Raw genomic sequence first — 27086 nt, forward strand, 5'->3', positions numbered from 1 at the left:
TCTACAACTCCCTGAAGGGAGGCTGTAGTCAGATGGGATTGGTCTCTTCTGCCAGGCAACCAGCAACAGAAGAAGGGAACACAGTCTCAAGTTGTGCCAGGGGAGGTCTAGGCTGGATGTTAGGAGGAAGTTGTTGCCAGAGAGAGTGATTGGCATTGGAATGGGCTGCCCAGGGAGGTGGTGGAGTCACCATCTCTGGAGGTGTTCAAGAGAAGACTGGATGAGGGATTTAGTGCCATGGTCTAGTTAATTGGCCAGGGCTGAGTGCTAGGTTGGAGTGGATGACCTTGGAGGTCTCTTCCAACCTGTTTGATTCTATGATTCTGTATTTATTATTGGCAATGATTTTGTGGCAAGCACCCATGCTATGTTCAGGAGGCATCCTTTAAAAGAGATCAAATATGCAATATTTTAAACCTCTGAGCTTGTCTGAGCTGTCACATATTGTACATAGCCAAGCTGCTTATTACCATGCCTCTAATCCACGTTTCTTTAATACCCTTTTTTCTTGCTACCAAAAGAAAAACCCAATTCACTTTGACATTCAGAGCTCCCATAACGTTATTTCAGCAATGATGTTGTTTTGGTTTGGGTTTTGGGGCTTTGGTTTTTTTTTTTCTATTGAGCTTTTGCTGGAACTGAAAGCCCAAATGGCTTTTGTGAATGGTCCCCACACATATGTCTTCAGGGTTCTGTTGACATCCACCAATGGACACTCATACCTGGAATGTCTAAATGCCATGTTATTGATGCCAGCTGTGCTAGTGAACATCTGCAGCAGTGCCACTGGGAATTCTCCAGGATCAGTGCAGGATTTAAAAGTGAAATATGCTTCATGGTATTTTTAATAACTTCCCATCTGTATCAACAATAAAAGAGTTTGTTCCAAACGAAATGCATTTGGGAAAATTCACTTCAGCTGATTTTTATTTTGGTTTACTTTATTTTTTCACCAGGATACAAACATTTGATGGGAAGGTTTGTGTCTGTAGCTCTGAGTCATCAGTATAAATAGCTCAACAGATGTTATGTCAAAGTTACCAGACAGGAGTAATAAAACATAGCTCCAACTACATGTAACAGACAGAATCATAGAATCAACTAGGTTGGAAGAGACCTCCAACATCATCCAGGCCAACCTAGCACTCAGCCCTGTCCAATTAACTAGATCATGGCACTAAATCCCTCATCCAGTCTTCTCTTGAACACCTCCAGAGATGGTGACTCCACCACCTCCCTGGGCAGCCCATTCCAATGCCAACCACTCTCTGCCAACAACTTCCTCCTAACATCCAGCCTAAACCTCCCCTGGCACAACTTGAGACTGTGTCCTCTTGTTCTGTTGCTTGTTGCCTGGCAGAAAAGACCAACCCCACCTGGCTACAGCCTCCTTTCAGGGAGTTGTAGACAGCAATGATGTCAGCCCTGAGCCTCCTCTTCTCCAGGCTGCACACCCCCAGCTCCCTCAGCCTCTCCTCACAGGGCTGTGCTCCAGGCCCCTCACCAGCTTCGTCACCCTTCTCTGGACTTGTTCCACTACCTCAGTTTAATTTCTTTCGTAGCTTTCACAATCTTGAAGCTATGTTTCATAGCTTCCCATCTCTGAGTTGCCCAGGGAGAAGCTGGAAGCCCCATCCCTGGAAATTTGAAAGGCCAGGCTGGATGTGGCTCTGCGCAACCTGATCTAGTGTAAGGTGTCCTTGCCCATGGCATGGGGATTGGAACTAGATAAAGGCTGGATGAGGCACTTAGTGCCATGGTTTAGTTGACTGGATAGGGCTGGGTGCTAGATTGGCCTGGATAATCTTGGAGGTCTCTTCCAACCTGGTTAATTCCTTCTAAAAAGACTAGATGATTCTTGAGGTCGCTTCTAGCCCTGACAATTCTGTGATTCGAAGTCATGGAAACACAGAAGTTGTCTGATGAGTGTTTCAACAAACAAAAACCTGCCAGCACATAGCATGTCAAATTGGAATGCTTTCAAAAGCTCATCTAGGGTGTTTTGCCCATCAGAAGTGCTTGTGACATACCTGGTGGTAGTATGTGGTGGTACAAGGTACAATGCCACCCTCTTTATTTCAGATTCAGAGCTTTGCTAATGAACTGTGTGTGTCCACTGGGGAAATAATAGAGCATATATACACCTGAGGTACAGAGACACCTCAGGTGACCAAGCAGAACCCCCCTCACCTGAAAACAAATTTCTGTTGGTGGGATTGTGCCAGGGTGTTGGTTCCACAGAGGTACCTCCACCTGGACTGCATCAGGTGCACTGCAATTACTGACGTGAGGTTCTGCTGTTTGGAGCTATGTTTTCACCTCATATAGTTGCTGGAGATCACAGAGTGGGAAAATTCATACTGTTGTCAAACTCTACAACAGTTCTGCCCATCTCTTTAAGTAGTAAATGCAACACCTGAAAGGATAGAGGCTGGACACGAGGAGGAGAATCCACCTGAATTTACCTTTCCTGAGTGGGTGGGTGGTCCTACCATTCTCTCCTCCCCCAGTTTGTGTTTTGGATGTATTTTGGGTGCACAAAACGGTGGCTAACAGCTTTTTGCGATGAGCTGAAGGAGTGCTCCAAACAGGCTGATTTCCAGGCATGTTTCCTCCCTTTTTGCTGTTTAAAAAGCTGTCCTGGCCAAACCTGCAGAAGTTCCCTCACTTTTTGCTGCTTAAAAAGCTGTCCTGAAGAAACCTGCAGAAGAAGTGCTGGCCCAGTTCCCACTTGGCCAGGCTCCCAAGCGTGACACGAAAGGTCAGAGGTTCACTCTTGTGGAATCCTGGTCCTCTTCCATATCCATTTTCCTCTTCTTTCCAGTACCTCTAATCTGATGAATCATGTGGGGAGGGGGAGGAGTATGTGATGTAACCTCTGCTCTGGGAAAGTCAAGAGACAACACCACAGTGCTTGCAGCTCACGGTGGTTTTATCTTGGGTACCACTGGGAGAGCGACTCGTTCTCAAGAGGCGTGAAGATCCACCACCTCTGCGTGGGACCCAGCAGGTGGTGTGCTCACCTCACTTGTGGAGAAGAAAGCTGAGCACAAGGTCTGCTTAATGGCTCTTGCAGCCTCTTGTTTGCATGCACCCTGAGTGCGAGGAGCAGTGGCTGTATGCTGAGAACTCCCTGGAAGAAAGGCGCCTGTGAAGCCAGCTGCAGTGCTGAGGTAAGTCAGCTCCTGCTTTCCTGGGTTCTCCCATCATTGCTGTGCTGGCTCAGGGGAAGCATGAGGGCATGTAACCATGTGAAATCCCTGCCAGATTGACTCTGAGCCAGTTGATAATCAGTGCCTAATCTCTCTGCTGGCAGACTCTGCCCAGATTACAAGGGCGTGTATCTCTGCGCAGGAGACCCGCGTGTGCCGAGGGTCTGCTGCTAGGTGTCCTCTAGAGAGACACACCGAACAAGGGCTTTGACTGCAGTGACTGACTGCAGCAGAGACACTTGTGGAAGCATTCTTCTGTCACTGACATGATGCTGTCTGTGCAGCTGCATGCCAGGATTTATCCAGGTTTGCTAAGGCAGAAGTAGAGTTGGTAAAGAGTGCCAGGCGTGCTCTTTGTAGTTCACAGAATCACAGAACTAACCAGGTTGGGTAAGACCTCTAAGATCATCCAGGCCAACCTAACACCTTCTAATTAACCAAACCATGGCATTAAATGCTTCATCCAGTCTCCTTTTAAACACCTCCAGGGATGGTGACTCCACCACCTCCCAGGGCAGCCCATTCCAATGCCGAGCACTCTATTCCTGAAGACCTTCCTCCTAACATCCAGCCTAAACTGCCCTGGCACAGTTTGACATTGTGTCCCCTTGTTCTGTCACTGGGTGCCTGGGAGAAGAAACCAAATTCCACCTGGCTACAACCTCCCTTCAGGTAGTTGTAGACAGCAATAAGGTCTGCCCTGCACCTCCTCTTCTGCACGCTGAACACCCCCAGCTCCCTCAGCCTCTCCTCACAGGGCTGTGCTCCTGCCACCTCACCAGCCTTGGTGCCCTTCTCTGCACCTCAACGTCTTTGTTAAACTGAGGGGCCCAGAACTGGACGCAGTACTTAAGGTGTGGTCTAACCAGTGCTGAGTGCAGGGGCAGAAGGACTTCCCTGGTCCTGCTGGCCACACTATCCCTGCTCCAGGCCATGATGCCATTGGCCTTCTTGGCCACCTGGGCATGTCACAACAGAATGACAAATGCTCCTAACTTAATGTTGTCTGCAAACTTACTGATGGAGGACTCAATCCCCTCATCCAGATCATCTAAAAAGATATTAAACAGGATTGGGACCAACACTGATCCCTGGGGGACACCACTAGTGACTGGCATAGGTCCACCAGAACTATGTCATCTGGCTATTAAGAAACTGTTTATATTCATAAAGCTCCTTAAAACACCTCCATACCACTCCGAGAAGCATTACATTAGGCTGCTCCTTGCCTCATAACTAATCAGCTGCTGTACTGCACGGGCTCAGTGGGCACAGGAAAGTAGGGAACGGGACCAAAGGAGGTGTAGGGACTCATATTCAGCAGCCTGTGAGAAGTCAAAGGAGGCAATGTGCTTTTCTCAGCACCAGGAGGAAATAAAAGTGAGGACGCTGGTCCTGTGTATTTGCTATCAGAAAGAACTAGTGCAGGTGACATCAGCTCTTGAAAGTAACTGCAGTGAAATATTTCCTAGGTGAACTTCCAAATGCCATTGAAGAGGTGTTCCTGAGAAAATAAGGGCAGGAAGCATCATATTATATATGAAAATACATGAATATGTATTAATATTATAGACATATGTATAGCTATGGATCTGGTTGGCTTTCAGCGTGCACTTGCAGCCCAGAAAGCCAACCAGAGCCTGGGCTGCATCAGGAGGAGTGTGGACAGCAGGTCGAGGGAGGTGATTCTCCCCCTCTACTCTGCTCTGATGAGACCCCACCTGGAGTACTGCATCCAGTTCTGGAGTCTCCATTACAAGAAGGATGTGGAGATGTTGGAGGATGTCCAGAGAAGGGCCACGAGGATGCTCAGAGGGCTGCAGCAGCTCTGCTGTGAGGACAGACTGAAAGAGTTGGGGCTGTTCAGTCTGGAGAAGAGGAGGCTCCCAGGTGACCTTCTTGTGGCATTCCAGGATCTGAAGGGGGCCTATAAAAAAGCTGGGAAGGGACTTTTTAGGCTGTCAGGGAGTGACAGGACTAGGGGGAATGGAGCAAAGCTGGAGGTGGGGAGATTTGGACTGGATGTGAAGAGGAAGCTGTTCAGCATGAGAATGGTGAGAGCCTGGCATGGGTTGCCCAGGGAGGTGGTTGAGGCCCCATGCCTGGATTTGTTTAAGGCCAGGCTGGCTGAGGCTGTGGGCAGCCTGCTGTAGGGTAGGGTGTCCCTGGGGATGGCAGGGGTGTTGGAACTAGATGATCCTTGTGGTCCCTTCCAACCCTGACTGATTCTATGAATATTCTACTTTAACATACTGTAGGATATATATGTGTGTATATATATCTATAAGTATATGGATATAGATATCTTCCAGGGTCCCTTCCAACCCCTAACAAGACAAACCAAGACAAAGTTAGAGTATAAACTGGGCTCCAGAAAGCCAAATGCCCATTACTTAGTTACCATCTCTGGAGTTCTGATTCAATCCCAAGTTGCTAGCTAGCATTGTGAATCTCCAAGAGTGCCTGCAGAAGGATGCAGCTGTGCTGCCTGGCATGTGTCCTTGTGTGAATGTTGTGCCCTCAGAGAAGTTATCACATGAACTGATTTCCTAATGTTGGCACACAGAGCCTCCTGGCCCTGGCATTTTGCATGCAGCTACTCAGAGTATTTTTAGAGGTGAAACTTCAACAAGCAATCAAAATCTGCAAACAGAAGTTAAACAGCTAATCATTACAGGGGGAGTATCTGCCCTCAGGTTTTAAAACACGGGTCCAGAGGAAGGCAACAAAGCTGGTGAAGGGCCTAGAAACTAAATATGATGAGGAGCAAGTGAGGAAGCTGGGAATGGTTAGTTTAAGTAAGAGGAGGCTGAGGGGAGACCTCACTGCTGTCTACAACTATGTGAAGGGAAGTTGTGGAGAGGCTGCTGCTGGTCTCTCCTCACAGGTAAATACAAGAACAAGAGGGAATGGCCTCAAGCTGCCAGGTTTAGGCCAGGCATTAGCAAACATTTTTCCCCAGCAAGAGTGGTCAGGCATTGGAATGAGCTGCTCAGGGAATTAGTTGAGTCACCCACTCAGGTGGTGCTTAGGGACATGGTTTCAGGTGAATCTTGTAGAGCAGAGCTGTAGGTTGGACTTGGTGATCCTGAGGTGATTTTCCAGTCTGTATGTTTCTGTGATTCTGTGACTCTAATCCTGGTCAAAATTTGAGTTTCTACAAAGACCAAATTGTTTTCTTTTCATGAGGGGTTGGACTCGGTGATCTCCTTGGGTCCCTTCCAACCCCTAACATCCTGTGATCTACAGTCCTGAGCCCTTGTCTAAGGAAGCTTCCTTCATTCAAGATTCAGTCAAAGCTAGGATAAATGAGGTTAGTCTGATCTTGGTGATGCTAATTGTAATTTCTTTCCAGCACTTGTGATGGCTTCAATTTGTCAAGAAGCTCAAGAATTCTGCAACTGGGTCCTTGAAAGTGGAGGTAGGTAGAGATGCTGTCTTTATTTACACATGAACAGCACGAGCATGAAGAACAAGCCTAGGAGGGACACGATCCTTACATGAGCCCACATTATTTTTACCAGGCAGATTTTCTGTTTTCCTTTGCCATGATCACAAACATCCCTTAAGTCTTGAAATAAATCTCAGGGGCACGCCAGCTGGTTTGCAGTAAAGAATGAAGGGATGGAGATTTCCCCTGTCCATAGCTGGGAAGTGTAGGCAGCTTTCTGACCAGATGGTGAAAGGTTTGCTTGGCATTGCCTGTTAAATGTGGAATATTAAAGAAAGTGATTTAAATAAAAATTGCATACTCATGTCTCATAGGAAAGCTTAGGAGACCAAGGAGATGACTCTTTAAGGTTTAAACATCTTATGATGCTGGTAAAACCTGTTATCAAATGAAATGTTGACAGAAAGCACTCCTCATGGTTTGAGATATGACATTTTGCAGTTAGGAGATTTCACATGTTCAACAGTTGGAGATTCTGCCTGTCCAGTTTGGTCTCACAGGGCTCTGTTGGATCCCTGGAGTTAAATGCAAGGAAAAGCCACCAAATGGCATGAAGGTGAAATGACAAACCTGCATGGTGACTGTGACAGGAGGAGGACATGGGGCTTGGTGCCATTGGTTGTAAAGATACATAGATGTGTTGCTCAGGGATGTGGTTCAGCACTGGACTTGGTTAAATTAGGTAATGGTTGGACTGGATGATCTTAAAGGTCTTTTCCAATCAAAAGGTTTTTATTACTCTATTTTTCAGGATTTGAGATCTCTACATTGAGATTCAAGATTTATAATTGTGATGGTTTGGGGGTTACCCCACCCCTCCCACACTTTTGTATTTGCCCCAGCTAATTCAGATGGACCCTGGGAATATAGATGAAGCAATTTATTTACAGCTAGCAGAATTTACAAGCAGCTATTTACAATATATACAGTTATATACAATTATATACAGAAATATACAAAGGATAAACAATACAAAAGCACAACTCCCCTCCCAGAAACCTGAGTCCCCAGGAGGGGCTCTCAAACCACCCCAACGCCTCCCCCCGGCCCTCTCAACCTTACCCCAGTTCTCAGGAAGAAAAGAGGTGCAGCCAAGAGGTTAGGGAGCAAGGTTAGTAGGAGCAGGGTTAATGAGATGTGACCAGGTCTAAGGCAAAAGCAAGAGTGAGAAACAAAATGGAGAAAAAGTCTTTCTTCTTCCCAGAGCTCTCAGCGAGACTGTGAGAGAAGTTGACATCAATTATTTTCATTTCACTGCCCGTTATCTAGTTCTGTTACCAAAACATTCCAGCTTGCTTCAAACTAGCACAATAATGGACTCAAATAGATGAAATCCAGAAATGGAGCACCCAAGAGCTCTTGATACAGCCCCTAACAGAAATAGTAAAGAACTGGAAGGTTTAGAAGGGGATGAGGGTTAACACAGACACATGGACAGGGATAAAAAACTTTAACACCCTGCTCTGCTCACCAGGGTAGAGAACTCTGCAAGGATCCCTAGGCTAGAACACTGAGAGGGGTGTGGGACTTAGGACTGGAAGGTCAGGAATCCTTCTGGAAGACTTTAACCATCCCAACACGTTGGAAAAAATAGTACAGCTAGCTGTAGGCAACCCAGGAGAGTTCTGGAGAGCCTTGATGGCAACTTCTTAAGACAAAAAATTAACAGCCCTATACAAGAGACCTGTTGGTTGCAAGTGGAGTCATCAAGGATATCAAAGTTAAAGGCAGACTGAGCTTCAGTGATCATGTTCTAGTGTGATTCACTGTCCTAAAGGGGTAAAAAGCCCATGAGAAGCATGGTCAGGACTCTAAATTTTAGGAAAGCAAAATTCCAGCCCTTCAAGGAGTTAGTAAACAGGATCCTGTGGGAAATAGCTCTCAGATTGAGCAGAGCAGAACTAGCAGATTTTTAAAGATGCTTTCTATAAAGGGCAAGAGATCTCAATCCCCAGGCGTAAGAAATCAGGCAAGGAAGGCAAGAGATGACCATGGCTGAGCTGTGACCTGCTACACAAGAAATGGAAAAATTGCTATGAGGGTGGTGGAACACAGCAACAGGTTGCCCAGGGAGGTGGTTGAGGCCCCATCCCTGGAGATACTCAAGCTGAGGCTCAAAAGGCCCATGGGCAGCCTGATCTAGTTGAGGATGTCCCTGCTGACTGCAGACAGGGTTGGACTAGATGACCTTTGGAGGTTCCTTCCAACCCAGACCATTCTATGGTTCTATGATACTGAGGGAGTTTAGCAGAGCAGTGACCACAACAGAAATCCGAGAGGAAAGGATGAAAGTGAGCTAGGATGTTTCTTGCAGATAGAATGTATCCTTCAACTCTGTGGGTCAAGGGTGAGGAGGGTAGTAGTAAGAGACGTTGGCATGACAGAAAAATCTGTTGAGCTTCCCTTTGCTTCAGGTCTGAAGAGCACTTTCAGCAAGAAGAAATACTTTGTCATTTTCCAGTGCTTTTACAACAACCCACCCTAGAAGCAGGTAAAAAAATAACAACAACAATAAAAAAGAGTGTTGAGAATTTCAGACATCCTGAGCATCGTGAGGCAGGCAAAAAATAGCACCAGAGATCTGAACAATGTCATTATTTAGCTATAAAGATTTACAGCCAGGAACTGTTTGGTTCCTTCTGCTGCATGTGTCTTGAACTACCACTTTCACAGAATCACAGAATTTCTTAGATTGGAAAAGCCCTTCAAGCTCATTGAGTCCAATCATCAGTTTCACACTGACAAGTCCTTGACTAAACCAAATCCCTCAGCACAACATCTAAGCACTAGGAATCGCTGTGGTTGGAAAGGACCACCAGGATCAGCCAGTCCAACCTTCATCCCAGCATCCTTCATCACTAGACCATAGCCTCAAGCTCCACATCCACCCTCCTTTTAAACACCTCCAGTGATGGCAACTCCACCACCAACCTGGACAGGCTGTTCCAGTGCCTGACCACCTGCTCAGCAAAGAACTTCCTCCCAACATCCAACCTAAACCTCCCCTGATGCAACTTGAGGCCATTTCATCTTATCCTATCATTAGTAATTTGGGAGAAGAGACCAGCTCCATCCTTACTACCACCTCCTTTTAGGTAGTTGTGGAGTGCAATAAGGTCCCCTCTCAGCCTCCTCTTCTCCAGACTAGATAACCCCAGCTCCCTCAGCTGCTTCTCCCAGATCATGTTTGCCAGACCTCTTCCCAGCCTCATCACCCTTCTCTGCCCCTGCTCCAGCACCTCAATGTCCCTCCTGTACTGTGGTGACCAAAACTGGACACAGTACTCGCGGTGTGGTCTCAGGAGTGCTGAGTACAGGGGCACGATCACCTCCCTGCTCCTGCTGCTCACACCATTTCTGATACAGGCAAGGATGTTGTTGGCCTTGTTGGCCACCTGGGCACACTGCTGGCTCATGTCCAGCCAGCTGTCCACCAACACCCCCAGGTGCTTTTCTGCCAGGCAGCTCTCCAGCCGCTCCTCTCCCAGCCTGTAGGGCTGCAGGGGGTTGTTGTGGCCATAGTGCATGACCTGGCACTTGGCTTTGTTAAACCTCATGCAATTGATCTTCCATCAATCATGCTTTCACCTGCATGGGGGGCAGTCCTTCAGCCTGTGTTGATGGCTCCAGCTCCTGAGTGGCAAGATCAACTCACTACTGTGTTGCAAAAGAGCAGTCTCCTGGTACTAGTGTCACAACCTGCATGTCATTCCTAAACCTTTCAGCCAGGATCTGACACATGGAGCTCTAGTGGAGGAGGAGGACTGTGGTACTTCACTGCACAGACACAGGAGACACCAATTTTCTTTTTTTTGCCAAGGAGCATGCTGCAGAGAGCATGCTGAAGGGAAGTGATTGAATATATCTGCCTGACAGAGCTCCCTGGAGATACAGAGAGGCTCGACAGGGCTCTGGACAACCTGATCTATTTGAGGATGCCCCTGCTGACTGCAGAGGGCATGGGACTAGATGACCTTTGGAGGTCCTTTCCAACCCAGACCATTCTATGACTCTATGATTCCATAATTCTATGATTCCATGATTCTTGATTCCATAATTCTATGCTTCCATGATTATATGATTCTACATCTACATGATTCTTGATTCTATGTTTCCATGGTTCTATGATTCTGTAGTTCCACGATTCTATGATTCCATGATTCTATGGTTCCATGATTCTACGGTTCCATGGTTCTATGACTTTATGATTCCATGATTCTATGGTTCCATGATTCTATGGTTCCATGATTCTATGATCCCATAGTTCTATGATTCTATGATTCCATGATGCTTGATTCTATGATTCCATGATTCTATGATTCCATGATTCTTGATTCCATGCATGATTCTATGGTTCTGCAGTATATGAGATGTGCCAGCTTTGGCTGCTTGTTTTGCATTGCAGATCCAAGGACAGCCCCGTGGCCCCTGCTGCACTCTCCACTTCTCTTTGCCTCCTACCTCCTTGTTGTGACACTGGGGCCCTTCTACACGTGCCAGTGGAAACCACTGAAGCTGTGATGCCTGCTGATTGCCTACAACCTCACCATATGACATTATCGAGCTACCTGTTTTATGATGTGAGGAGACAGGACTGGCTCCTAGGTAAGCAGCCAGGAAGTCTTTGAAAACCAGAGGCATTAGAACAGCTTTTGCTGACGGACTCAAATGAAAGAAGTAGAAGCCAAATTGAAATTTACTCTGCTCTGGTGAGAGCTCACCCAAAGTACTGTGGCCAGCTCTGGAGCCCTCAATACAGGAAGGATGTGCACCTGATGAATCAGGTCTAGAGGAGGGCCATGAAAATGATCAGGGGGTTGGAGCACCTCTGCTATGAGAACAGGCTGAGGGAGCTGGGGTTGTTCAGCCTGGAGAAGAGAAGGCTCCAGGAAGACCTAATGGTGGCCTTCCAGTATGAGAAAGAGGCTACAAGAAGTTTGGAGAGAGACTGTAAAGAGAGTGTTTGCAAAGGCCTGTAGTCATAGGACAAAAGGCAAGGGCTTCAAACTAGAGAACAGATTTAGATTGGATGTGAGGCACAAGTTCTTTAGTATGAGTGTGGTGGAACACTGCAACAGGCACCAGCTGTGACAGAGACCCACTGTGTTATCTGTGTTCTTGTTTTTATACATCTCAGTAAGCATCAGCAAGCCTAAGAGTGCAGTAGGCACCACCATTGTTTCCTTTTCACAGCCTATCAACTAATTCTTCTCATTAAAATATTCCAGCTAGCCTCAAACTAGCACATGAAGTCAAGGACCCCTTCACTCACACAGTACTTCCTAGTAGCAAAATTACAGACAGGTTTGCTAGAGCAGCCCTTTCAAAATTTGTGCTTAATGGGCTGATGTATCATAGAATCACAGAATCATAGAATCAAGCAGGTTGGAAGACACCTGATCTACAGATAAAAGACAATATGTTCATGGGAAGCATCATTAGAAGCACTCTTGCTGCTGGCTGTTCCAGTCCTCCTAAAGGTGACAACAAAACAGCCAGAATTCTCCTCTCTCCATGGGAAACCTCCATCCCCTTCCAATACTAAACACACAAGGGAAAGTTAATTTAGAATCAAAGAATCATGGAATCATAGAATCAAGCAGGTTGGAAGAGACCTCCAAGATCATCCAGTCCAACCTAGCAACCAGCCCTATCCAGTCAACTACAGCATGGCACTAAGTGCCTCAGTCAGGCTTTTCTTCAACACCTCCAGGGATGGTGACTCCACCACCTTCCTGGGCAGCCCATTCCAATGCCAATCACTCTCTCTGGCAACAACTTCCTCAGAACATCCAGCCTAGACCTCCCCTGGCACAGCTTGAGACTGTGTCCCCTTCTTCTGTTGCTGTTTGCCTGGCAGAAGAGACCAACCCCACCTGGCTACAGCCTCCCTTCAGGGAGATGTAGACAGCAATGAGGTCAGCCCTGAGCCTCCTCCTCTCCAGGTTAAACACCCCCCAGCTCCTTCAGCCTCTCCTCACAGGGCTGTGCTCCAGGCCCCTCACCAGCTTCCTTGCCCTTCTCTGGACACGTTCCAGTATCTCAACATCTCTGCTGAATTGAGGAACCCAGAACTGGACACAGTACTTAAGGTGTGGCCTGACCAGTGCTGAGTACAGGGGAAGAAAAACCTCCCTCATCCTACTGGCCACACTGTTCCTGATGCAGGCCAGGATGCCATTGGCCCTCTTGGCTACCTGGGCACACTGCTGGATCATCTTCAGCTACTCTCTACCAGTACCCCCAGGGCCCTTTCCTCCTGGCTGCTCTCCAGCCACTCTGACCCCAGCCTGTAGTGCTGCTTGGAGTTGTTGTGGCCAAAGTGCAGAACCCTGCACTTGGCCTTGTTCAATCTCATCCCATTGGCCTCTGCCCACCCATCCAGCCTGTCCAGGTCCCTCTGCAGGGCTCTCCTACCTTCCATAAGATCCACACCTGCTCCTAGCTTGGTGTCCTCTGCCAACTTACTGATGCTGGGCTCAATCCCCTTGTCCAGATCATCAGTAAAGACATTGAACAGGACTGGGCCCAGCATTGATCCTTGAGGAACTTCACTAGTGACAGCTGCCAACTGGATGTGGCAACATTCATCACCTCTCTCTGGGCCCAGCCTTCCAGCCAGTTCTTGACCCATATCATAGTGAATCTGTCCAAGCCACAAGCTGCCAGCTTTGCTAGGAGCTTGTGGCCACAAGAGGAGCAGTATTGCCCTGCTTAAAGTGTAATTCCCAAAGCATACTTCATTTTCTCCCATTTATTAACCTTCCTGGATGTGGAAGGGTGTGGGTGAGGCCCTGGGTGCAGGACAGGCTGGTTGAAGCTGGATGATCTCAAAGGTCCCCTCCAGCCCAAACTATCCCATGGCTTGTTTTAGTTTTTGTACTGTTTGTTCAGCAGTATAAATTACCTGGATATTCTGGCAGTGAGTCCTAGAGGAACACTCTTATTACCTGAGCATTACTATGCACATCTTTTTGGTTTGTTTTTTTTGGTAACAGATGCTGTTGAACAGAAAGTTGATCTCTTGTGTTTCTCTTCTTTTGTTTCAGTTTCTAGCAACATCAGTCTTGGGCAACTACAGCTACCTGTGCCAGGCAGTGGATTACAGACAAAGTGAACTAGGAATGATGGTACAGTTCTATGAGCGGCTTGCATGAGGCACTGCTCTTCCCAGGGGTATCCAGATTGGCTTGCTCATGAAAACAATTTGCACGCTTAAGAAGGCTTTTGCTCCGGTTTGCTGCTTGTAAAGCTGTTCCTCTAAACTGTCTGCTTCAACAGTTGTGCTGTGCTTTTAGTTCTCAGGCAACACAGCCATCTAAGTTCTCTCTGACCTCTGGTGTGATCCTTCAATCTGATGGCAAGTGTCTAGTATTGATATTGCAAGTGTTGAGGAGGGGCTGAGGGAACTGGGGGTGTGCAGCCTGCAGAAGAGGAGGCTCAGGGCTGACCTCATTGCTCTCTACAACTACTTGAAGGGAGGCTGTAGCCAGGTGGGGGTTGGTCTCTTCTGCCAGGCAACCAGCAACAGAAGAAGGGGACACAGTCTCAAGTTGTGGTGGGGGAGGTTTAGGCTGGATGTTAGGAGGAAGTTGTTGTCAGAGAGAGTGATTGGCATTGGAATGGGCTGCCCAGGGAGGTGGCTGAGTCGCTGTCACTGGGGGGGTTCAAGCAAAGCCTGGCTGAGGCACTTAGTGCCATGGTCTAGTTGACTGGATAGGGCTGGGTGCTAGGTTGGACTGGATGATCTTGGAGGTCTCTTCCAACCTGGCTGATTCTGTGATTCTAAGAAATAGATGTGACTCTTTCCACTGGCTATATAAATATTCTGGGTGATCACTACCAATGACAAAACTCATTTTTATATCCTCAGCTTTGCAATCTTACTCAACATTTCTTTTTGCAGGGGGATTTGGCTAAAATTATTCACTGCCTGGCCGTCACAGAGAGGTCTGGCTCTCACTGCCTTTCCAAACTGCTGCCTTCAGCTTTTTTTCCTTGTTTGAATTCAGAGCTGTTATGCTTTGCTTCCAGACGTAAGAAGGCTTTGAACGGAGTGTGTCCAGCAGATCAAGAGAGGTTCTCCTCCCCCTCTACTCTGCCTTGGTGAGATCTCATCTTGAATACTGTGTTCAGTTTTGGGCTCCCCAGTTGAAGAGGGACAGGGATCTGCTGGAAAGGGTCCAGCAGAGGGCTAGAAGGATGATGAGGGGACTGGAGCACTGCCTGACAAGGAGAGGCTGAGAGACTTGGGACTTTTTAGTCTGGAGAAGACTGAGAGAGGATTTGATAAATGTTTATAAATATCTCCGGGCTGGCCAGGAGAGGGGGGACAGGCTCTGCCCACTTGCTCTCTGGGATAGGACAAGGAGCAATGGGTATAAGCTGCAGCACAAGAGGTTCTGCCTCAACACAAGGGGGAACTTCTTTTGTGTAAGGGTCCCAGAGCACTGGAACAGGCTACCCAGAGAGGTTGTGGAGTCTCCTTCTCTGGAGCTTTTCAAGGCCTGTCTGGATGTGTTCCTCTGTATCTGTGTTAGATAGTATTGTCCTGCTGTGGCAGGGGGGTTGGACTCGATGATCTCCTTGGGTCCCTTCCAACCCCGAACATCCTGTGAGCCAGTGAGCCTGTGAGATGCAAGCATGGATATGATCTTTTTAGGTCTTCAGATAATTGCCATCAGGCTAGAAAGTTTCTGAGTAGCTCCCTCCTGCCACGCCAGAGTAAACAGCTCAGCTAGCAAAGTATCTAAGCGACCCTGAACGCCTTTCCTCTTCCCAGCTCTGCTAACCACAGCCGCAGCCATACAGGAGCCCCCCCCAGGGTTTCCCCCTTCCGCTGGCCGCTCCCGGGTGGGCAGCGCTCACGGCGCTCGCAGCTGAAACTCTCAGAGAGGAAAGGAGCGGTGGCTCTGAGGACTAACCGCGGTTCTTTGTGCTGCCCAGCAGATGGCAAGAGTGTGGTGGCGGTGGCGGTTCTTCTCCAAAGCCATCGAGCTGCTTGACTCGGTAAGCGGGGCTCAGCTCGGCTCCATCGCGGGACTGCGGCTGCGAGCAAATCGCTGCCTTGCCAGAAAGGGGCAGGGTGCCGAAAGCGAATGGGTTCGGTTGATCCTGTATTGATTGGGCTGATGCTTTTCAGTAAATGCTCTCTTCAAGTATTGTGGCTCCTCCCGTTTGTGGCAATGAGAATGGAGCCATCAAAGCAGCAGGCACAGCTTCAGCCTTCTATTTTTTGGCATGCAAGGGTACAGCACCACTGGATAGCATCACTGGACAAGTGCAGGGTCCTGCATTTGGGGAGGAATAACAGTAGGCACCGATACAGCTGGAAAGCACCAGCTGTGCTGGAATGCAGCACCACGGGGAAAGTCCTTGGAGTGCTGGTGGACAGCGAGTTCTGCATGGGCAGAGAGCCAATGGCATCCTGGGGTGCATCAGGGAAAGTGTGGCCAGCAGGGCTAGGGAGGTTCTTCTCCCTCTCTGCTCCACCCTGGTGAGATCACACCTGGAATACTGTGTCCAGTTTTAGGCTCTTCAGTTCAGGAAAGGCAGGGACCTGCTGGATAGAGTCCAGTGGAGAGCCACGAGGATGCCTTGGGGACTTGAGCATCTTCCCTACAAAGGGAGACTGAGAACCCTGAGGCTGTTTAGTCTGGAGAAGGCTGAGAGGGAATCTAATAAGTACATACACATATCTGAGGGGTGGGTGTCAAGAGGCTGGGGCAAATCTCTTTTTGGTGGTCAGCAGCAATAAGACATGGAGCAATGGATTTAAACTGGAACATAGAAGGTTTCAGCTCAATATGAGGAGAAACTTTTTTACAGTGAGTGTGACAGAGCCCTGGAACAGGCTGCCCAGAGAGGCTGTGGAGTCCTTTCTCTGCAGACTTTCAAAACCTGCCTGGATGCATTCCTGTGTGAACTACCCTAGGGGATCCTGCCTTGGCAGGGGGGGTTGGCCTGGATGATCTCTGGAGGTCCTTTAAGGTTCTGTGATTCTGTGATCATGCTGCTGGGTTTCCTCAGCAGCTCCTTTCCAGAAGAAAAACATTGCTGCTGCCCAGTTTGCCTGTCTCTGTTTCAGTGGCTGTACATACTCATTCAGGCCCCAGCACCTTCCTGTGAGTGGGCATTCCCTCCTAATCACTGTACTAGGGGAGAAGCTTTAACCTTGGCTATTGACAGATGGTCACCCAAAATCTTAGCTACAAGCTGATTAAGACTGTTAGCCAGGATCTGTGTTGCATGTGTAGCTGAGTAATAGTGGTTAGCTGATCTGTGAAGAACCTGCAGATGTACAAGTATGTGTCCTGCCACAAACTAACCCTGTTCACAGAAGCAGAGAATGTCAGGGGCTGGAAGGGACCTTGAAAGCTCATCCAGTCCAACTCCCCTGCCAGAGCAGGATCTCCTATACCAGATCACACAGGAACACATCCAGGTGGGTTTTGAATATCTCCAGAGATGAAGACTCCACAAGCTCCCTGGGCAGCCTGCTCCAGTGTTCTAACACCCTCACAGGGAAAAAAAATCCCCCTCATGTTTACATAAAATTTCCTATGCCTGTTGTAAGTTAAAGATTTGCATCCCAAGTGAAACCAGTACCAATTTACAGCTCCTCTTCAGGTCTTTTCCTATACCATACATGAACTAAGTAGCTGAACTAACAGTGGAATTCCACCTCCCTGTTTGGTCAGCAGGAATAAACTGGCATCCTAGCCTAAGACTTCACTGGTCTTTGGGGTATAAGCTGACAGCACATTGCCTTGAAAGTGAATTTGCCTATGAAGACCTCCTAGGCTTATTGCCAGTGGGTTGACCAATATGCTCTCTGCTTTCAGCAGCAGCAGCAGAAGCTTTGTGCTAGTTCTGTGTCCCTGAAAAGCAGGTTGACTTTTTCGTTATGTGTGTGTGCATGCTGAAATACAGTGACCTGGCATGTATTCATCTGCCAAAGCTACTCTCTTTACTTATGCCAACTCCAGAAGGGTTTGGGCATTCAACACAGCACTTTTTCTGTGGATTGTTGCCTGGCACCAGTAAACATCTAACCTATTTCCTGAAAAACACCAGTCCCATGCAGCTGCAAATATAAAAGTTGGGCTCCTCAGTATAAGAGGGACAGGGATCTGCTGGAGAGAGTCCAGTGGAGGGCTACGAGGATGATGAGGGGACTGGAGGGCATGGCTTATGAGGAGAGGCTGAGGAACCTGGGGCTGCTTAGTCTGGAGAAGAGAAGACTGAGAGGGGATTTGATAAATGTTTATAAGTATCTGAGGGCTGGTCAGGAGGGGGGTACAGGCTCTGCTCACTTGCTCCCTGGGATAGGACAAGGAGCAATGGGTGTAAGTTGCAGCAAAAGAAGTTCTGCCTCAACACAAGGGGGAACTTGACTGGAGAGCTGGGCACAGAGGAACCAGACGACATTGACCAAGGACAAGTGCAGAGTCCTGCATCCGGGGAGGAATAACAAACTGCACCAGTACAGGCTGGGAGGTGATCTGCTGGAAAGCAGCCCTGTGGAGAGGGACCTGGGGGTCCTGGTGGATACCAAGTTAACCATGGCACAGCAATGTGCCCTTATGGCCAAGAAGGCCAATGGCATCCTGGGGTGGATTAGGAAGAGCTGTGTCCACCAGATCAAGGGAGGTTCTCCTCCCCCTCTACTCTGCCCTGCTGAGACCTCATCTTGAATACTGTGTTCAGTTTTGGGCTCCCCAGTTGCAGAGGGACAGGGATCTGCTGGAGAGAGTCCAGCGGAGGCCTGCAAGGATGGTTAAGGGACTGGAGGTCATGGCTTATGAGGAGAGGCTGAGGGACCTGGGGCTGCTTAGTCTGGAGAAAATAAGACTGAGATGGGATTTGATAAATGTTTATAAGTATCTGAGGGCTGGCCAGGAGTGGGAGGACAGGCTCTGGTTACTTGCTCCCTGGGCTACGACAAGGAGCAATGGGTGTAAATTGCAGCAAAAGAGGTTCCACCTCAATACAAGGGGGAATTTCTTTACTGTAAGGGTCCCAGAGCACTGGAACAGGCTCCCCAGAGAGGTTGTGGGGTCTCTTTTCGTGGAGACTTTCAAGGCCTGTCTGGATGTGTTCCTCTGTGTTCTGTGTTAGATAGGATTGTCCTGCTGTGGCTGGGGGGTTGGACTCGATGATCTCCTTGGGTCCCTTCCAACCCCTAACATCCTGTGAAATCCTGTGAAAATAGTATGCAAGCTCAGTCAGAGCCTCAGGTGTGTCCTCTTTGGACTTTGAGAGCTGTATCCAAAGGGAAAGACAGTTGGGGCTCTGTGGAAGAAATTCCACCTTCCAGTTCTTCCCCAGTCCAGATAATACAGGATCTGCTGCTAGTGTTGAATTCCCCCATTTTTTTCCAACAGCAGAGAAAGTGGAATTGGGACATTGAGAGCCATCATGAATCACTTTTTAGTGTAAAATATTTTGCCTAAATTAATCGACTGACATTTTTCTTTTGTCTGGCTTCTTTCAGGTTTTCTTTATTATGTGCAAGAAACAAGAGCAGGTGACCTCTCTGCACATGTACCATCATGGCACTCTGCTGTTCAGCTGGTGGTCAGGGGTCAAATATGTGCCTGGAGGACAAGGTATTGCTTCTGTAGTAACTTGTGTTTCAGTTTTTCTTCTTCTGTGGAGGTAGCTTAAACAGTGCAGATGGGCTGGCAGGCAGGTATCATAGAATCATAGAATCAGTCAGGGTTGGAAGGGGCCACAAGGATCATCTAGTTCCAACCCCCCTGCCAAAGAGCAGGGACACCCTACCTAGGTAGGAAGCTCACCTACTTCCAAAGGTGTGAAAAAACATATGTGTGTGTTTCAGTTGATGCTATCTACTCAGCAGGGACACCCTACCTGTGGGAATGCAAAGTGAAGAAGGATAATAACAGGCGGATGCTGACCTTGGTTCCCACCAGCTGCTGGCTACCTTATCTCAGAAGGGATAGATAACAGACACCTTGTTAATGAGGAAAACAAGGCTTGGTTTATGCTGATGGAGTGGGTTGTCCTTGACTAATTATGCTAATGTATAGGCATGTGTTTTGTGCCCTGAGGGTATAGATTGAGAGCTGAAATGATCAATAAAGGTCTCTGGCATAATTCACATCGAATCATCTGGAGTCCATGTGGCATCACCTTGATCACATTGATCTGTGGGGCCTTGACCATGTTTCCTGCAGCAAGCTAATCAGGTTTCTGCAACACCTACCTGGGTAGGAAGCTCACCTACTTCCAAAGGTGTGGAAAAACATGTCTGTGTGTTTCAGTTTATGCCATCTGCTCAGCAGGGACACCCTACCTAGGTAGGAAGCTCACCTGCTTCCAAAGGTGTGAAAAAACATGGGTGTGTGTTTCAGCTGATACCATCTGCTCATCTCTTTGGGTTATTTAGACTGATATATAAGGAACATAATATGTGAACATAAGAAAAAGCTTTTTCATCATGAGGTGACAAAACACAGGAACAGGCTGCCCTGGGAGGTTGTGGAGTCTCCTTCTCCAGAGATGTTCAAAACCTGTAATATTTCAGGTGGGGCCTCACTAAGGCAAATTAGATGGGGAGGGGAGGAAAACCTCCCTTGAGCTGCTGGACACGCAGATCACATACTAGTCTTTTTTTTTTGTCCCCCTAAATTGAATACAACTAGAAACTGATGCTTATATTCATTTACAGGCAGTTAAATGCTGTTCAGGTTCTGTTCTTGTGATGTTTTAAAATTCCTAAATTCAAATTTCCCAAGTATAAAAGTTTAAAAGCTACAAAAGTGGTATTTATTTATTGATTGATTGCATTCTGCATTGCCATTGCCAAGCTAAATTCATCTCTCATGTAAAAGTAGTCTAACACCCCTGGGACTCTGCAGAGGATAAGCTGCTAGCCTGAACCTAGCAAATGGATGTACATTTTTGCGTGTTCTACACCAACTTGGATTTTAGTAGATATGCAAAATACATGCAAATAGTTCATCGTGACATAGGAATGTGTGGTTGGAAAGCTGTGACTAGGAAGGAGACCTGAGGGTATTGGTTGACGGTTGATTAAATACAAATCAGCAGTGTGCCCAGGTGGCAAATAAAGCCAACAGCATCCTGGATCAGATTAGAAACCCTGTGGGCAGCAGGGACAGGAGAAGATCATCCCCCTGTGCTCAGCACTGGTGAGGCCACACCTCAAGTGTTATGCTCAGTTCTGGGCCACTCACTACAGGAAGGACACTGAGGGGCTGGAGTGTGTCCAGAGAAGGACAACAAGGCTGGAGAAGGGCCTGGAGTACCTGGGCTGTGAGGAGCATCTGAGGGAGCTGGGGGTGTTCAGTCTGGAGAAAAGAAGATGCTGGGGAGACCTCATTGCTCTCTACAACTGCCTGAAGGGAGGTTGGAGTGAGGAGGAGGCAGCCTCTTCTCCTTGATGGCAGGCAAAAAGAGCAGAGAAGGTGGTTTCAAGTTGACCCAAGAGGGGTTCAGGCTAGATGGTAGGAAATATTTCTTCACAGAGAGGGTTCGCAAACCTTGGAATGGTCTGCCCAAGGCAGTGCTGGAGTCACCATCTCTGGAGGTGTTTAGGCAGCCTGTAGACCTGGTGCTTAGGGACATGATTTAGGATTGACCCTCAACTACTTTGAGGGTTATATTGGATGATCATGAAGATCTCTTCCAACAGGATGTTTTCTGTGATTCTGTGCTCATCAATCTGTGCTCATAAGCCAAACATTTCCTTTAACTACCAAATGGAACATGTCCAGAGAAGGGCAACGAAGCTGGTGAGAGGCCTGGAACACAGATCTGTGATGAGAGGATGAGGGAGCTGGGGGTGTGCAGCTTGCAGAAGAGGAGGCTCAGGGCAGACCTCATTGCTATCTACAACTACCTGAAGGGAGGCTGTAGCCAGGTGGGGGTTGGTCTCTTCTGCCAGGCAAGCAGCAACAGAACAAGGGGACACAGTCTCAAGCTGTGCTAGGGGAGGTCTAGGCTGGATGTTAGGAGGAAGTTGTTGCCACAGAGAGAGTGATTGGTATTGGAATGGGCTGCCCAAGGAGGTGGTGGAGTTGCCGTCCCTGGAGGTGTTCAAGCAAAGCCTGGATGAGGCACTTAGTGCCATGGTCTAGTTGACTGGCCAGTGCTGGGTGCTAGGTTGGCCTGGATGATATTGGAGGTCTCTTCCAGCCTGGTTGATTCTATGATTCTATGAACGTGTGTAACATAAAACAGTATTCTGCCATCCAGTATTCTGTCATTCCTTGTCCTCCTCCTCCTCCTCACACAAAGATTCATTTACATCACCACAATGACACATCATAAACATAAATCCATCCCTTTGAGCAGCTCTTGTGATTTTCACTGGAAGGTACAAAAAGCAAAGCAGAGCTTATTTGACACCTATGTGCTGGCTGCTATTTGACACCTATGTGCTGGCTGCTTTTCTTCAAGCTAAGTATTTCTCCATGCTACCTACTGTATAAATTGCTTTTGCACATTAGAATGCTACTTTTATTGGAGCTTTAAATAATAAACCTCAGTTTGGTAGAGCAGGGGGAAAAAATGATCCACCTTATATCTAATGCTGTATTCAAGTTGAGGTTTTCCCTTGAGACCCACCCAGTGTCAAAGGCTTAGTGCAAGTAAAACTGTTTTGTTATTTCCCTGCATGATTCACTTACAGCCCCATTCTGCTTAAACCATCAGTGCATTTGGCCCCCTGGTTTCATGGTAGTTCATATTTCTCTGTAACTAACTAAATGATCTGTGCTGAGAAAGAAATCTTAAGGAACTTAGCTCTTTCTTTCCCCCAATATGAATAGGTCTCAACCTCAGCTTATAATCAGAATCAGTTAGGGCTGGAAGGCACCACAAGGATCATCTAGTTCCAACCCCTTGCCATGCTCAGGGACACCCTACCCTAGAGCAGGCTGCCCACAGCCTCAGCCAGCCTGGCCTTAAACACCTCCAGCCATGGGCCCTCAACCACCTCCCTGGGCAACCCATTCCAGCCTCTCACCACGCTCATGCTCAACAACTTCCTCCTCACATCCAGTCCAAATCTCCCCACCTCCAGCTTTGCTCCATTCCCCCTAGTCCTGTCACTCCCTGAGAGCCTGACAAGTCCCTCCCCAGCGTTTTTGTAGGCTGCCTTCAGAAACTGGAAGGCCACAAGAAGGTCACCTGGGAGCCTCCTCTTCTGCAGACTGAACAGCTTCAATTCTTTCAGTCTCATAGCAGAGTTGCTCCAGCCCTCTGATCATGTCATGGCCCTTCTCTGGACACCCTCCAGCTTCTCCACATACCTTTTGTACTGCAGGCTCCAGAGCTTGATGCAGTACTCTTAGTGGGGTCTCATCAGAGCAGAGCAGAGGCAGAGAATCACCTTCCTTGCCCTGCTGGCCACACTTGTCCTGATGCAGCCCAGCATCTGGTTGTCCCTCTGGGCTATGAGTGCACACTGCTGGCTCATGCTGAGCTTCTGGTCCACCAGAACCCCAATTCCCTCTCCTCAGGGCTGCTCTCCAGCCACTCACTGCCCAGCCTGGATTTGTCCTTGGCATTGCCTCGACCCAGATGCAGGGCACTGCACTTGGTCTTGTTGAACCTCATGAGGTTGGCTTGTGCCCACCTCTCCAGCCTGTTCAGGTCCCTCTGGATGGATCCCTGCCCTCCAGCCTGTCTGCTGCACCTTGGTGTTGTCAGCAAACTTGCTGAGGGTGCACTCAGTGCTTCTGTCCATGGCACCCACGAAGATGTTGAACAAGACTGGACTCAGGATGGATCCCTGAGGGACTCCACTAGTCACTGGCTTCCACTTGGACATGGAGCCATTGAAAGCCACTCTTTGGGTGTGGCCATCAAGCTTGCCCTTGCATGAGCTTTTTCAGGTTGTAATTCACCATTTTAATGGCTTCATTAAGAATGTTATAGCAGAGCAGACATCACATTTTGGTTTTTGTCTGTTTGGCTGTTTCTTTTTCTTTTGATGCATTTGTAATTTGTGACCACTTAAAAAGTAGAACTGAGCAGGAATTTTGGATGAGATTACTCAATGTTTGTTTGGTTTTTTTGCAAAGCCATTCCTTTTTAAAATGCATACAATTGTAAACTTTTCATTTAGCTTTTTGTTGTTGGTTTTGTTTTAATCAGTCTATGCAGCTTACTTTGTGTTTGTGCATGGCACAGCTTATTGCAGTGGATTCTGGATTGTCTCTGGCCACGTAACTGGTAACTAAATACAGAATCATAGAGTGGTCTGGCTTGAGGGACACACACACCTCTAAAGGTCCTCTAGTCCAACCTCAATTGAAAACTGATTGCTTTTTCTCATTAGGTCTCATCAGTGACTTATCACGGCTGGGAAAATTTTCATGCACAGGTGGTCCTAACAATCCACTTGGAATTAAAGTGCTTTTGATCTCTATGACAGCATTAGACAAAGTCATATTTGAGCAGAGATTGGTTCTTAGTGAGGGCAGAAACTCTTGCCCAGTGTGATTCTGCATGAGGCAAGGTGAAGTGTTTGGTAGATTTCAGGGCATAGTTGTTTATGGGAAATTTCTGTGTGTGCTAGTTTGAAGCTAGCTAGAATGTTTTAGTGAGAAGGATTAGATCATAGGCTGTGGAAGGAAAACAATGGTGATGTCTACTTCACTCACAGGCTTGCTTAGAGATATAAGAACAAGAATCCAAACACAGATAAGGTACTTCTGCTTGGGAGCTCTGAGCTGCATTTCTGTCTCTAGCCTCTCTGCCGTCTCTCTGATTAATCCACTTTGCTTCCTAACACCCTGGCCAAACCAAACCCCCATTCTTCTTTGGGGCTGGGATAGGGTTGAGAGGGGTGGGAGAAGGTGGAAGGGCAGTTGGGAGCTCCTCCTGGGGACTCAGGTTTCTGGGAGGGCTGTTGTGTTTCTGTATTACCTTTTACCTTGTCTATTTCTGTCTATAACTGTATGTACTGTAAATATCTGCTTGTATATTGACCTGAGCTGTAAATATAAGCTTCATTCAAATTTCCAGAGCTGGCTGAGTCTAGTCTGCATGATTTCCATAGTGTGGGGGGGCGGGGAGCACCCAAACCATCACACTATGTGAGACCAGACTGTCCTGTCTTTGAAGAAGAGATCATAGAGTGATAGAATCATAGAATAATCTGGGTTGAAAAAAGGCTCTTCAAAGGTCATCCAGTCAAACCCCCTCTGCAGTCAGCAGGGGCATCCTCAACTAGATCAGGTCACCCAGAGCCCTGTCAAGCCTCACCTTGAATATCTCCAAGGATGGGGCCTCAAACTGTTCCCCTGGGCAACCTGTTCCAGTGTTTACTTACGTTCATGCTAAAGAACTTGTTCCTCACATCCAATCTAAATCTGCTCTCCTCTCATTTCAAACCATTGCCCTCATCCTGTCACTGCAGCCTTTGCAAACAGTCTCTCTGCAGCCTTCTTGTAGTCCCCTTTCAGCTACTGGCAGGCTACTCTTAGCTGTGCCTGGAGCTTTTTCTTCTCCAGGCTGAACCACCCCAGCTCCCTCTGCCTGCTCTTGTAGCAGAGCTGCTCCAGCTCCCTGATCATTTTCATGGCCGCTTCTGGATGGAGACTTGACTACTTTGCTGGGCAACCTGTTCCAGTGTTCCACTATCCTCATGAAAAAGAACTTGTATGAATTTGCCACCTGACAACTTGGAGTGAAAAAATTATCATCTAAATGACACATGCCACTGTAACTATTCATCCTACATATATGGCATCTGGTCTATTTCTGTCCCTCTTCTTCAGAGCCTGAGTGGCCTGATCTTGCACTTCTGAATGGATAAGAGCTCTTTGTCAGTGTGACTTCAATGGCCATGAGGCAAAAGGATTTTAGGTTGGATGTTGGGAGGAAGTTCTTTCCTGAGCAGGTGGTCAAGCACTGGAACAGGCTGCCCAGGGAGGTGGTGGAGTCGCCATCACTGGAGGTGCTTAAAAGGAGAGTGGATGTGGTGCTTGAGGCTATGGTCCGGTGATGAAGGATGCTGGGATGAAGGTTGGACTGGCTAATCCTGGTGGTCCTTTCCAACCATAGTGATTCCTAGTGCTTAGATGTTGTGCTGAGGGTTTTGGTTTAGTCAAGGACTTGTCAGTGTGAAACTGATGATTGGACTCAATGAGGTTGAAGAGCTTTCCAATCTAAGAAATTCTGTGATTCTGTGAAAATTGAAGGATTTTCAGTTGGGTGACAAGGAGGGATTAAGTTTGCCCAGCAACACCTTGCTTTGCATGTAGAAATAGATAGTGATTGGAATTATCATAGAATGACTTATTGGAAGGGATCTTAAAGATCATCTACTCCAACTTCCCCAACAGGGATGCACAGGGACAACTCTCAACTAGACTCAACTGCTCAAGACTTCATCCAACTTGGCCTTGAGTACCCCCAGGGAGGACACATCCACAGCCTCCCTGGGCAGGCTATTCCAGAGTCTCACCACCCTTGTACTGAGGAACTTCTTCCTAGGCTCCAGTCTAACCCTTCTCTCCCTCAGCTTCAAACTATTTCCCCTTGTCCTATTGCTAGACACGCTTAGGAAAAGTCCCTCTGCAGCCTTCCTGTAGGATCCCTTCAGCTCCTGGAAGGCAGCTATTTACAAAAGCCATTACAGAAACATGGATGCAAACAGAACTCCTTTGTGAGGGTATTTACACTAGCAGTGAAGATAAACTTGCATAGGTCTAGCTGAGTGTTGATCTGCTGCACGTGTTGATTCTTTGCTTCTTGAGATTGCTCTCACTTGTATTCACTCTCCTGTTTTAAATTGGGTTATCACAGTTGGTACTGTTCACTTGGGCACCCTGTTGTGACAAGAACAAAAACCTGAGACTTAGAGGTACATGCTCCTGGAATTTAAAAGAGAATAAAGGCACAGAATGAGATGTCCTGTTTAAGATCATGTCCCTAGAGTTAAACGTTACCTCACAGAAATGCACTGGAAGTCAAAAGGTCTGGAACTGATAAATTGCAAGTTTTGAGATGATTCATGCTGTCTGGCAGAGTTCAAAGGTTTGAAAGTGAATTGAAAATAGCCTGTCAAAGCTGGATGTATAAAAACATCTGGGCCAAGGGTTGGTTCCACCAAAATCGATGTCATTTCCTGCAGATTTCACTGGAAACATGATCACAGAATCATAGAATGTCAGGGACTGGAAGGGACCTCGTAAAGCTCATTCATTCCAATGCCCCACCACCACAGCAGGATCACCTATAGCAGATCACACAGGAACACATCCAGGCAGGTCTTGAATATCTCCAGAGAGGGAGACTCCACAAGCCCCCTAGGCAGCCTGTTCTTGTTTCTTTTCCCTTTGAACCCTAATAGGGCTTTCTGCCATCTGCTGCCTCTGTGACAGATGCTTGTATAACTGACAGATCAAGCTAAATATAAG

At 47.6% G+C, this 27086-nt stretch overlaps 1 protein-coding gene across 1 annotated transcript; it reads left to right on the forward strand.

The window, feature by feature from the left end:
• Window positions 1-5108: 5108 nt before the first annotated feature.
• Window positions 5109-19796, forward strand: LOC135174804 (very long chain fatty acid elongase 1-like). The gene is given in 7 exon segments (XM_064142359.1): window positions 5109-6633; window positions 11069-11209; window positions 11212-11243; window positions 13713-13793; window positions 15613-15672; window positions 19160-19274; window positions 19508-19796. Coding segments are annotated over 7 exon segments (615 nt in total). The 5' UTR covers window positions 5109-6575; the 3' UTR covers window positions 19636-19796.
• Window positions 19797-27086: the final 7290 nt, after the last annotated feature.

Source organism: Pogoniulus pusillus, chromosome 4 (assembly GCF_015220805.1).
Source record: "Pogoniulus pusillus isolate bPogPus1 chromosome 4, bPogPus1.pri, whole genome shotgun sequence".
NCBI classification, from domain to species: Eukaryota; Metazoa; Chordata; class Aves; order Piciformes; family Lybiidae; genus Pogoniulus; species Pogoniulus pusillus.